This window comes from Ciona intestinalis, chromosome 7 (assembly GCF_000224145.3).
Source record: "Ciona intestinalis chromosome 7, KH, whole genome shotgun sequence".
NCBI classification, from domain to species: domain Eukaryota; kingdom Metazoa; phylum Chordata; class Ascidiacea; order Phlebobranchia; family Cionidae; genus Ciona; species Ciona intestinalis.
Genome location: NC_020172.2, coordinates 3,300,001 through 3,313,354, shown reverse-complemented (window position 1 = coordinate 3,313,354; position 13,354 = coordinate 3,300,001). Strand labels below are relative to the sequence as shown.

General features: G+C 35.6%; 3 protein-coding genes and 1 long non-coding RNA gene across 6 annotated transcripts; 1 reads left to right on the top strand and 3 right to left on the bottom strand.

Moving 5' to 3' along the window:
- Window positions 1-21: 21 nt before the first annotated feature.
- Window positions 22-7,621, bottom strand: LOC100184728 (dynein regulatory complex protein 9). The gene is made up of 10 exons (XM_018812494.2): window positions 7,465-7,621; window positions 7,119-7,223; window positions 6,737-6,843; window positions 6,441-6,569; window positions 5,739-5,862; window positions 5,203-5,322; window positions 4,440-4,514; window positions 2,340-2,456; window positions 1,279-1,395; window positions 22-487 (listed from the first exon to the last, which is right to left on the bottom strand). The coding sequence occupies exons 1-10, from the start codon at window positions 7,585-7,587 to the stop codon at window positions 374-376; spliced, it is 1,131 nt and encodes a 376-aa protein (XP_018668039.1). The 5' UTR covers window positions 7,588-7,621; the 3' UTR covers window positions 22-373.
- Window positions 4,353-13,276, top strand: r35a (protein). 3 transcript variants are annotated; one of them, XM_009860597.2, is made up of 6 exons: window positions 4,353-4,541; window positions 10,865-10,979; window positions 11,203-11,240; window positions 11,847-11,999; window positions 12,467-12,611; window positions 13,209-13,276. In XM_009860597.2, the coding sequence occupies exons 3-6, from the start codon at window positions 11,230-11,232 to the stop codon at window positions 13,230-13,232; spliced, it is 333 nt and encodes a 110-aa protein (XP_009858899.1). In that variant the 5' UTR covers window positions 4,353-4,541; window positions 10,865-10,979; window positions 11,203-11,229; the 3' UTR covers window positions 13,233-13,276.
- LOC108949619 (kinesin-like protein KIF9) lies at window positions 7,629-10,667 on the bottom strand. The gene has a single exon (XM_018812490.2). The coding sequence runs from the start codon at window positions 10,445-10,447 to the stop codon at window positions 7,943-7,945; it is 2,505 nt and encodes an 834-aa protein (XP_018668035.1). The 5' UTR covers window positions 10,448-10,667; the 3' UTR covers window positions 7,629-7,942.
- Window positions 12,735-13,202, bottom strand: LOC113474382. Its single transcript, XR_003396041.1, has 2 exons — window positions 12,909-13,202; window positions 12,735-12,870 (listed from the first exon to the last, which is right to left on the bottom strand). It is a non-coding gene; the product is annotated as an uncharacterized LOC113474382 (long non-coding RNA).
- Window positions 13,277-13,354: the final 78 nt, after the last annotated feature.

Sequence of the window (13,354 nt, the reverse complement as noted above, 5' to 3'; positions counted from 1 at the left end):
AAATGTAAATGTCTACTATGCATTTTTCTGCCTGTTCACATTTGTAAACAATCCAAGTTTAAAACTATTTTCCCGCCACTGCTTTTGCGCCGCTTAGTGACAAATCTGAATTTCTCCTAACTTAGTACCTTTTTATTTCACAAAAGTAACAAATTTACTAACCTTATAACCCATATTACACCTGCCCAATTCAAAACCGTACCAATTAAAAATAGTATTTTTGAAATCAAAATCTCAGGACATTAAAATTTCACCTAATTTTTAATCGCCAAAATCAACCAAAATAAAAACACGAAATTGTTTTGATTTTCTCTTGATTGGTTATTGACAAAACACAACAATAAACAATAAAACACATTCCAAGATGACGCGATCACTTTTTCTTCCCTTTCTTTCCCTTTTTCCCTTTCTTGCCCCCCTTCTTTTTCTTTTTGCTGAAGGGTCCAATCTGTTTCACCACCATAGTACCCCTCCACCAAGATTGCAACTACAAAAAAATATTTTCATTTATAAGTTCATTTATGTTCATTATATTGCAACTGGAAACAAATATGTTTATTTATATTTTATAGGTTCATTTATATTCATTATACTGCAACTGTAAAAGAATATATACCATACTTTATAAACGCATTCAAACTCAACACAGCCTCTTAAAAGCTGTATACAATGACAACATTATGTTTGGGGCACTGTATCTATGGTTGTGCAATGTAGAAATGTTTTAAAACTCTGTGCATATAGTGGGGTGGAGAAAAATGGGACAGATATTCATTATATTTTCTCGTTTCATTTGGTATAGTAAACAAAGACGTTAAAAAAATTATAATACCGTATCACTACGACTCCTATAGACCGTTGTTAATTGTTTAAAATGCGATCTCCATATTTGGATATTTTGTACTGAAGGTGTCCCATCTTACCCTACAGTACTATATATAGTAGGTTGGGGTAAGATGGTTCGTGTATTTTCACGACCCCAAAATAGCGTTGTTAAATTTTAAAACATGATTAGGAAAGATGGGATAATATGTCTTACGGTAACCATTTACCACACAAGAGTAAATATATGAATATCTTAACCGTGTTGCCCCCTATGCATAAATAAACAGTTTGTCATTTTTACTATCACACACAATACAGAATACCTAAATACCTTGCTAATTAAGCGCCTTTCTTCCAAAAAAAGTAAAAACACAGTGAAAACAAAACTAGTAAGAGTAATAGATTAACATGAAATACAGTGTAATTGAATTTTAATAGAAACACTAGAATTACCTTGACGGCAGATTTGAGTTCGATCTCCTCCTGCTCCCTCTTCCTCCTCTCTTTCTCTTTCTCAATCCGATCCTCCACTACCACTCTCTCATACTCCGTGTACTTTCTGGTCAGTTCCTGAAACAGCACATTTTCATTTATTGAAATCGACACATAGTAGGGTGGGGGAGATGGGACACCTTTTCATCCCATTTTTTTCCTTCCATTCGGTAGTTTGAACTTTCAAAGATTTATAAAACCGTATCGTTACGACTCCCATAGACTAATATTTAATGTTTAAAACACTTTAGAGTACTTGAATAATATTTGCTAAAGGTGTCCCGTCCCCCCCACCCTACTATATTATTTTGAGCCACGCGTAAAAGCGGAAGGTTTACAGACGAAGCATTCACGCATGTTCGTATTTTGTTTTCAATTTAACTCAACTGTATCGAAACTCTTCATGCTTATTCAAATGTTAAACAACAGTACTAAACCAATAACCACAGAAACGTCTGCTAGTTTCTAATTTTACATTTACGCCGAAACTGACTGAAAACACATGCGTAAAATACGCCCCACACATTCCCAGACAAGCGTTTCTCCTAAATATGACCACCCTGGAATTAGAGATGTACTGTTACGCGTCTATTGTCGGGTAGAATTTACAACTGTACTACGTTAGATGGTTATTTTCTTAAGGAAACAGAGTTCGGTAAACTGTGACTCTATAGTAGAGAGGGGGAGATGGGACACCTTTTCATTCATTTTCCTCGTCCCATATGGGAGTAAACCAAGAACAGTTAAAAGATATTGATACAGAATTCGGTAAAACCTTGAGTGTATATATATTAGGGGGGGGGGGAGATGGAGCACGTTTCATTCGGTTTTCTCGTCCCATTTGGTATAGCAAACAAAAAACATTCAAAGAATTCTAAAACCGTATCCTCACGACTCCCATAGACCGTTTTAATTGCTTAAAACACAATCAGAAGGTATAAAGATATTATGTACTAAAAGTGTACCGTTCCCCTCCACTCGACTATATGTTGCAAATTTGTCAGTTGTTTAGTTTAGTATACCTGTAGACGCTCTAGATCGTTTGCCTTTGAAGATTTCAGTGTGTTTAGTTCATGTTGCTTTGCTTCTACGTCTTTATCGTATTTGTCCATCCAGAACTCCACTTTTTCCTCAAGCATCTGTATACGATTTGTAAGTTTTTTACTCAGTGTATCGACGTTTAAGTTTCATTAGGTGTTGTGCGGCGGAGTGGTTATCGCGCCTGCGTGTACCGCAGCATAGTTTTTACGGGTTCGAGGTTCGGCGCTGTTATGTGTAACTGGAAAACACTTAACGGTAATTTCTTCCCAGTAGTTCCTGATGAATTGTTTGGTTTGTTAGCCATATACCAGAAAATTAAAAAAAAACTTTGGTATTATTAGCATTATTTTATATTTCTGCTACGTAGTAACATTTTATATTCAAGACTTTTATGTTCACGCTGTTCGTGTTTTCTTTGTTAATTTAAACAAAACGTGTAAGTTATATACTTCATTCCACGTAATAATAACTTTATTTGTCTCTCCGATTATGGTAGCAAAGATTGAAAAAATAAAATATACAAAAATACAAGATATGTCGACAAAACAATAGTTGTTAAAACACGCTTACAGTTAAAAACATATTTATATTTATTTGGGAGAAAATAAGCGTGGTCGCTACACCTAGATAAAATACTACAGCGTGGCACGCCATGGAACCTGAGATTTAGGCCAGAAATGGCCCATTACTCTAACCATATAAGGACCATATGAGTCGAATATGACCCATAACCAATTTCTATTAGTAGTAGGATGGGGGAAGTTGGGACACTTTTTAACTCTATTTTCTCGTCCCATGTGGTAGTAAACATAGAACATTCAAAAAATTGTAAAACTATATGCTCAAGACTACCATAGACCGTTGTTAACTGTTTAAAACACGATCAGGAAATTCGGATATTATGCGCCAAAAGTGTCCCGTCTTTCCCCACCCTACATGATGTATGTATAGGTATTGTCCTATTAACCTAATTGTACGAGTTACCGAACCCATGTGTGCAAAAAGTTGAGTTCCGTTCGTTAACCGCAGCAGGAATTAAAGATTAAGCAGTCGTGTCTCACTCATCAAACCGACAGTATATGACGCATTATTACCGCCCACTACCACTGCCTCCTACACGCTATTAATAATGCATGCCATAATACAGGGCTAGCCACAAAAGTTCAGCCAATTCATAGCGGAAATTACCGGCGCTATTAACTTAACATGCTGTTCTGTGGGGTAAGATAGGACACCTTTGGCACATATAGTATCTAAATTTTATGATCGTGTTTTAAACAATTAACAACGGTCTATATGGGAGTCGTGAGGATATGGTTTTATGATTCTTAAAATTTTCTTTGTTTACTACCAAATATGACGAGAAAATAACAATTTTTGTGTTTATCTCTTTAAAAACGTATAGTGAAGATTATGTTATTTAAACAACAAAGAGAAGGTAATCAACATCAAAACAACAGTTGATAAACTTATTGTAGCTTGTGTGAATTTGCCTCGTTTGAAATATAAGTTGCTAAATCAAGCCGGTACATGTAATTCACGTCCTTCGGCACAACGCATGTGTGCTATAATCTATTGCGATTACATGCGGGCTCTAAATTAACAGTCGGCCGCCGTAGCACACTTGCAAATTTGCAATAGTGATGCTAGATGCGTGAAGACGCCATGTAAAGTGTGCAATAGGTTAAAATAAGCCAAGTTTTTTCGATTACGCGAGCATATTCAATTGTTTTTGATGTTGGAATATACAGTTTATAAAAAAAATTGGTATCACCAATTACGTTGGCTACTGCTGTTAAACGCTATACATTATAATACGCATCTCAGCAGTCAGGACTAGGAACTAATATGCCGAATTAGCAACGGTTCTCTAAGCGTGTAATTACTATATTGATTAAATCTTAGTCGTTTTGCTTTGTTTTACTTAAACAATTTCCCATATGCAGGTAGTAAGACTGCACGTTACTGTATCCAGTAAATAATGCGAAAAAAGCGGCTTCTATTCGCAATAAAACAATAGCACTTAATTAAATTATAAGTATTTACAAAGCAACGACGTAAAGCTGCGTACTAAGACCTACCGTTTGATGTTTCTTCAAATATTCTTCGATACCAACGTGGGATCGAACTTCTTCGTCAACTTTTCGTTTTAGTGTCTGTAAAAAAGAGAGTTAATACAACAGGTTAGTTTTGTAACGTTTAGTAGGTTGTACATGTTTTTATTGAGCAGGTTGGGGTAAGATGGTACATGTTTTCATAAAGTAGGTTGGGGTAAGATGGTACATGTTTTTATTGAGCAGGTTGGGGTAAGATGGTACATGTTTTCATAAAGTAGGTTTGGGTAAGATGGTACATGTTTTCATAAAGTAGGTCGGGGTAAGATGGTACATGTTTTCATTTAGCAGGTTGGGGTAAGATAGACCATGTTTTCATTCTCTTTTATCCCATTTGGTAGTAAACAAAACAAATTTACAGAATTGTATAAGCGAATCATCATGACTATGTAAAACTGTTGTTAATATTGTTAAAACGGGTTCGGAAACATTATGTGCTAACGGTATCTATCTTATCCCACAATCTTATTACATAAGTCTTATTTATCTCTTTAAATTCGATACCAACAGTTAAATCAGTGAAGAAAAAGGAATTAGCAACAAAACACACAGTCATTAAAACACACTTGTTATAATTTATGAATAGAAAACTATATTCTGTCATGTTTAAATATAACTCTCAGTTTGAACAATCTATTATTGACCAATAGGTAGAAAAATGAGCCATGAGTACCTTACATAGAAAATAAATAGAAATTGCAAAGTTAGGCCAACACAAAATTTATTTCACCTCCACTTCTTCCTTTAACTTTTGCTCAAGTATCTGGCAGTGCTGTTGGTTTTGGTGGACTTGGTTTTCTGCGTTTTTCTTCACGTACTTTCCCTCCATGTTGCTCTTTGCTTTCATTTCCTGCCATAATTAAGAGATGTGCGAATGATCGTAACTTTCATTTATGCGTGGCTGACAATTTAGACAACCCATTAGTGCCTTGCCCAACGCTGACAATGGTAGCAATGACAAACCTTGAACCCATAGCCTATAAGTGAAGCTTGTTTAAGCTTGTGTCATTGGCCTAATGGTCAATCCCCAGCCTAGGTAACCGAAATGCCTCGTTGTAGGACCCCACCTCTGGCAAAAAAGAATGTCTTTCATGGATAAATGGACACAATTAGCTTCATTTTTTAAGTAATATAAATATGAAGTGTATTTTTAGAGACAACCAACCAGGCCTATTTAACAATAACTTCTAAAGTACCTCCACACCTGTACATACCCACACCCTTTAAAAATCTACTTCAGATCACCTTACAGGCATATTCAATTACCTGAAGTTGGTCCTTAAGGTGAGCAATCATTTCATTCCGTTGTTGAATTTCAAGCTCCTTCTCTTTCTTTATATCTTGCAATTGCTTCTGAAGTTGTTTGATTTTTCTTCTGCCTTGTTCCTCCCTAAAATATACGGCATTACATAAAAAGTATACTGTTACATAAATTTATGTTTATATCCATTTACAGATATACATATGCTAAAATAATGGGCATGATTTTTTGTTATTTTGGAGTAATGAAAAAACTTGGACCCAAATCCAAGGTATTCTTAGGTGCTGTGTTACCTTACCCATATAGAATAGAATTCAACAGATACACAGCAGTACTAAACAGTTCATCTTATTATATGTATTTATTTATAGAATCAAGCAATACATAATCAGTAGCCTATATAATACATATCACATTATTGTGTTCAGTTATATAATCAGGGTCTATTAATAAGTAAAGTAGGTATATACTTGAGAAATGCCTAAATGTCCAAAGAACTTGAGTTTTACCTTCTTACATTTATTACAGATATACCTATACGACATCACTAAACAGTTTATCATATAATATGTGTTCATTTATATAGTCAAGGTCTATTGATAGGTAAAGCAGTAGTGTTTTTGAGAAACGTCTGATAAGAGTTTTACCTTCTTACATTTATTACCATTTAGAAAAAACAAAGATTCAGGAAATTTTAATATTTTTACTTGATAATAGTCCGCTGTAGTCCAAGTTTCTTCTCCTTTTGCATCTTTACAGCGTTCAAAAGAGATTGAAAGTTATGTCTCTGCAGCATTTCCTTGTGAACATCAGACAAAACTTCTTCACAAAAATGCCTAAATGTTTTAAAGTATAACTACATTAGTAGGACTTCTAGTTCTATCTATCTGTGATTGAGATTCTGTGAAGTTAATTCTATTTTGCAATGTACCAAATGGTTGCAAAGATATCATTTACAATGTTGGAAGCAAAGGACATCAATGTATGTTTGAATTACATTTACCTGTCATCTTGGATTTTTTGAAGGTTATCTTTAGTGAGAGGGTTTTGTCGCATTGACTGGTCAACTAAGCGATTGCTAGTTGTCAGAGATCCAATTAGTTCTTGAATCTGTTGTAGAAGTTTCAGTTTTTTAATAAAAAAATTTTAAAACTAGTTTTGAATCTAATGTGGGAATTTTAGTTTTTTTTTAATTAAACTATAAAACACGTTTAATAATTTTTTATAGTTTAAACAAGTAAAAACAGTGTTTGTATTTTTTTTGCATTTTACCGCTGGATGTCCTTTCCCGTTTTTTCATTAAACAAAATTTAAAACAGGTTTTTCTAATTTTTGATAGTTAAAACATGAGGTGAAAATAGCGTTAGATTTAATTTGAATTTTACCGCTGGATGTCCTTTCCCTTCACTCCTTGCAGACAAAGCAGCTTCCATATTTCTCTCAGCATCCAATTGACTGCTGATCATAGAAGTAATGTTGCTTTGTACAAGCTGTAACAAAATTAAGCTGTAAAACTACTTTTACAAAGAGACAAACAATTATACTTTCTTAGGAACAACTAAAAATATTAAGCGTAGAAGTACAAACTTACTGTAACAATCTAAGCCTGATCTGGTACTCATAGAGTTTTGTTGTCTTAGCACCAAATCCATAGAAATATACAGTATAATGTTTACTTTATTTATAGTGGTAGTAATAAGGGTTTTAAAAGAGGTATTTTGGTATATTTACTTTATTTGCATCAGGGTGGGCTTGAAGCGAAACCGGCATAATTTTCCCAAGAATTGAAAGTTGATTGACAGTGTCCTCCAGCACAGCAGACAGACTAATTGCCATTGAATGACTGAATGCCATTTTAAACCTCTATGTTGAAATCTACATTAAAAGCTAACCAACTAAAATGGAAGGAGCACAATGCACAATAAAATACTGAGTTTTGTATGTTGTTCATAACTTAAATTACAAAATTGTATTAGTACAGTATAAAATTTAACCTTCTTTTTTTTGCAATAAATATTAATACAGAAACGTACAGTTTTTATCTAAATACTGTTATTTAGTACAAAACTTTGTCAAATAAAGTGTGTTCTGAGTTAGGAAAACTAATCATTTTTGATTAAAAAACAAAACGGTGTACCGAAAATTTAAAATATGCGAAATAATATATGTTGCAAGCTGAAAAAATAATCGAAAATCAAACAGTTTTAAACTACATAACATAGGACATCTGGTTGGGCGGCTTGTTTCGGACGTTTGTCTCAATAAATCCACCAGCCAGCCTCCTTGCAGGTTGGGCTTGGTTCATTGCTTGTTCGTTTACTTTTCGGCGATGGACTCTCATTCTGGCGTTTTGGAAAGCAATCTCTTCTTGGTCTCCCAACATTGTCTCCTGAAGCCTCTGGAACTTGTCCTGCTCATCTTCAGAGCTCAGAGGGATGTTGGCAAGTTGAAGACGCATAGGATGCTGTACTCCTGGTTTCGGTACGCTCCAGCTCAATGGGTTTGCTTCTCCATTTTTTTGCATGTAAGATTCACTGTACCAGTTATCAAACTCTAAAACAAGGCGTTGAGTGCATTGCTTCACGAGTTTCTGGCAGTAATCGATTTCCGATTTCACGTTTCTTAACTCTTCATAATCATGCCGATAAGTTTGCTTGAGATTCTTCAGTTGAGTTATGAGTTGAAACTCTTCCTCGTCAATCACAGTCTCACCCTCTTCATTTACAAACTCCCCTTGCTCATATCTCTCGTTCTGTTTTCGCTCCAAAGCCATACGAGTTCCATCAATCATATGTTTAGTTGCATTGACTGCATGCGCCAAGTTATGCACAATCTGCTTCTTACTCTGCAGATGGCTCTTGTTTTCATTGAGAATCCTATAGATCTCACACCCCTGTTCCTTTTTGAAATTCTCAAATGCAACAGGCCTTGGAGGAGGAGTACTTGGACGACTATGGCTCCTGTCATCCACCAACAACTCCCCAGAAACTGAACACTCGTCTTTTTTTGTTGACTCAGCTCCATCAGTTTGAGCAGTAACAACCTGACTGTGAGCAGCACCACTTTTAATTCCTTTAGGCCCGTGATCTCCCGGTGCAGGCAGAGATGGACTTATCGGAGCTCTGTGGGTGGGACTTCCTCCTGCTCTTGATTTCTTCCCGCTTCTTCTTTTAGGGGATGTTGGATGCTTTTGCTTCCCTCCTCCATGTGCGGCGGCTTGCTGAGTAGTTCCTGTTTCTCCACTTCTTCCGGTCAACACTGGAAGGGCATCAGTTGATCCAAGATAGTTTCCATCCTCATCCAGAGGAATCCCAGCCTTCTGAAGAGCAATAAGAGCCTCTGAATCACTTTTATCCAACAGAACAAACTTGCTCCTAAAGCGGTCCTTTATATCCTGTTCCATCTCAGTTATCACATTCCGAAACTGCTCAAAAACCATGTTCATCTGCCTGAGGTTACGAACATCGATTTCAGTTGTTTTCCTCTGCAGATACATACGCACCTGCTTATTTATATCAGCAATCTGACTCTCAGACAGCATATCGTAACTGATTTGAGAACGATTCGCCAGCGTGTTGTTCATCTCAAGTTCCTGCTTTAAATGCATGATTTCCTTTTCCATCTCTTGAACCAGCAACCATGGATCATAGTGCTCAGTAATAGCAGGCTGAACTGGAATCCTCATCATTCTAAGAGCAAATCTAAGTGTTGAAACTGTCTCTTCCAGCTGTGAAGCTTCCCCATACACATTAGCAATCATAGTCGTGAAGCATTTGCCACCAATTGAGTCCTTGAGAGCATGGGTCAATTTAGTCTGTCGGAACGGGATATGTTCACGATTTTTATCAGCGAGAGCAATTACTGTCTGCTCTAGGAATGTGAGTGATTTGTTGATGTACATTGCTTCTCTTTTAATTAAACCATCAGAGCCAGTTTTTCCAATTCTCTCCGACCCAGCAAGGTCTACCAAGTTAAGCTTTGAATGAATATATTTAGCGTTTGACTCAGTGCGAGATTTAGACCTGACATGAATTGTGAAGATACAGTGAGAACGGGACGAGTTTTTGTTCAAAGCGTGAGATGCTATTGCTCGATTTGTTTCCCCCTCAAATAGGTAATTCAACGCTTCTCCTTCATTGTTAGCTTGGTGCATGGAAAGACCTTTAATGCAGACTGACCCATCTTCCCCTTCCACGATTGTCAACTTACTGTCGTAGGTTGAAGCTGTTTCAGATTCAGGAAGAGTAGAAAGCAAGTCAAACATAGTTTCGTTGTAGATTTCGAAATAGGAAATCTGTATTTGAACAGCATGATCACTCCTTTCTTCTACAGAGCGAAAAACTTGGGCAATTGCTCTGGGTATAAGCCCCCTGTGCTTGTAGTTTTCAGTGGCACCTGTAATTGTGAAAGTCTTGCCAGCACCAGTCTGTCCATAAGCTAGAAGGGTGCTGTTGAAACCTTCCAGTGTATTTAAGGTCATGTCAGATGCTACCGTATCATAGACCTGGTCTTGACTTGCGTTGTGGAGTATGCCGTCCACTCTAAATGACCAGTTAAGCAGTTGGTTGTTTACCACTTCCGAGCTTACGTTTTTACGTGCATGTATGTTAATAACTTTCCCATCTTTGTCAAATGATATGTTGTCATGCGAAAATTTAGACGTTGGACGAAACCTCGCATATACTTTTACTCGTTTCTTGTTGGAAGAGCTCATGTTCAGCCTTTTTAGAAACAATTCCGCCTCGCTGGATATGTTTCTTACATTTAAAACCGAATATTTGTACAGGCCAATTGATTTATTGAACTTGCTTCGGTGGTCGCTATGGTGATCCCAGAGTGTTTCCCAAAAATTTTGTTGGTTTATTTATGTACAATTTATTTGTTTTATCTCCAAAAAGCAATGGTAAGCGCGGTCAAAGGCATCTTACAAATGTATTAAACTATATTGCACAGGTATGTATGCGATTTAATAAGAAATATGCATGTTAATGTGTTTGGCTGATTGGCACTTTCAATTATTGTATACTTCTAAATTTACTAATGCAAGTGAAATAAATTATGAATTTAGTTAAATTTTAAATAATATATAATACAATTTGTGAACAGAAATATTTGTTTGTTTTGTTAATAGCAGTTTTAGAGAAAACCGCTCCCCAATATTCCTCACATCATTGCATGAAACGTGGTGAGACAGAAATACGGTCAGCAAGTTTTCGTGGAGAAATTTTCCTTTTTAGCTTAATCTGGTAAGTTGGGCATGTTATGTCGCTGATATTTATCGAAATAATGCAGAAAACAGAAAAATACGAAGTGCCAGTGTTTATTTGTGTTACAAAACAGTCTAAATCTGTCATTTGAATTAAATTTTGTTCGATTTGGTTACGATTACAAAGGATAAAAAAACAGATATGCTGGCAAGAAAACCAAGTCAGGTCATCAAAGCAGTGTTTATAATGTGATTGTTTTTAGGTGACGTAACCAGAGAGAATCGTAAAGATGGCTGACAGGTGAGCGTCTCTTTTATGTTGAATATATATTGTGTTGAATCTGACAAAAGTATTATTTTGAGTTTTCGTCTTTTTTTTCCTACAGCTTATCATTTTCGTGTAACTTTATCTAAGTATGGCATAAATCTGTATGTTTTAATAGTTTTAATTCAGTGGTCCCAGCTTGTCTAAATTGTCAGCATACATTAAAAATCTAAATTATATTTATCCACAAAGTGGTAATCCTTTAGCTGGTGGCCACCTGAAATTTTGGTTTCAAAATGTTCTATAGCCCTCACTGATACTTGCTGTCTAAATTTTTTTCCAAAAAAAGTTTGGCGTTCGTGTCGAAAATTAACTTTAAAAATGCGCGAAAACATGCTTCGTCACCGTAATTCGTCTGCCTTGCGTAAGGTTAACGATTTATTACGTCACAATCGCTGTCTGTTACGTCACAATAGTGGTATATTACATACGTTTCGGGACGGCAGCGACACCGGACTTTTTCGCCCAAAAAATGTGCAGTAGATACCAAGTATCAGTGAGGCTCAAAGAACATTTTGAAATCAAAATTTTCACTGATCATCAGCTAAAGGATTATCAATAATTTAATTTGTTCCTTCACAGATTGTGGTGCAAAGCGGTTTTCACTGGTTATACTCGAGGTCTAAGAAACCAACATGAACACACAGCTCTGCTGAGAATCGAAGGCGTGACCAACAAGGAAGACACCGATTTCTACCTTGGAAAGAAATGCGCTTATGTTTACAAGGCAAAGAGGTTCGTACTCAAAGTTGTTTTATTTTTTCAAATCATGTCTTTAACTTATTGGCGCTGATGAAGAATCCTCTCAGTCACTACGTTATCCACTTACTCTAAGTACTAATCAGTTTTTTTTACCCAAAACTACCCACTAACAGTTTTCACCAGCCTAATCTGTAACATAGATTCTTCACTAATGCACAATTATTTTGTATGTCATCCATTGTTAACAAAAAATAAAAAGGATTTAGAGGTATAGAGGTATAGAAGTATAACTTATGATAAGATATTGGATATCTACAAGCTTTTTCGCTACAGGTTATTTGATATTTATGCAATTTGCCAATGTGTAAACTATGTTAAACATCTTATATATGTAAAAGTAACATTTATAACTGTGACTGTTTAATAGTTGTGATTTTGTTATAACGTATATACTATTCCGTTATCTTTCTGCATCTAAAATTGTACCCATGCCTTTACAGGAAAACTAAGACCCCAAGAGGAGAGCCAAACAAAACCCGAGTTATCTGGGGTAAAGTGACCCGCTCCCATGGTAACAGTGGAGTTGTGAGAGCCACTTTCAAAACCAACTTACCAGCTAAAGCAATCGGGCACAGAATTCGAGTGGTGGGTTTTTTAGTATTTGTTGCTTGTAAAATTCAAATTAGTTGGTAGAATTTTAGAAATAGGCAAACACTTTTTAAAATGCAGGGAAGGTTGGCGTGGTTAGTCACTCATTTTTGTGAAAGAAATTGCAAATAAAATTAAAACTAGTCAGTAGAATTTTAGAGATAGACAAAACTCCTTTTAAAATGCAGGAAAGACAGCCATAGTTAGTCACTTATTCATGTGAAAAAAATGTAACTTATTTATTTGTTCATATTTTCTGAATAATGCAGTGCAAATAACTGAAGGGTTTGGTACTTATGGTTCTAGACAAAATGCTAGAACTAGTGCAAAACCATAAGTTTAAACAATGTCTGTGTAAACTGTATACTACTAGTCTTGCATGCAAAAGCAAGGAACAAATTTTGATGCAGATTTTTCTGTCAGACATTATTAATTAAAAATAACAAAGTGTGTAGATTTTATATTTTGCAAACCGTTAAAGAAAATCTTACAGAAGATTTTTTTATTATTTGGTGCAAAATTTCAACTTATTAAATAACTGTCATATAATGTGCTTTGAAAATTGTTAACTCTATTTTTTTTTTCTTACTTTAGATGATGTACCCATCCAGAATTTAAAAAGCCTCGATTGTGACTGGTGCAAATAAAACTACTGATCATAAGTGTTTTTGTTTATTTCGTCGTTCCAATTTAAGACAGAAAAGTAGACACTAATACATTTAAAAGCAAAAAAGGCAGAT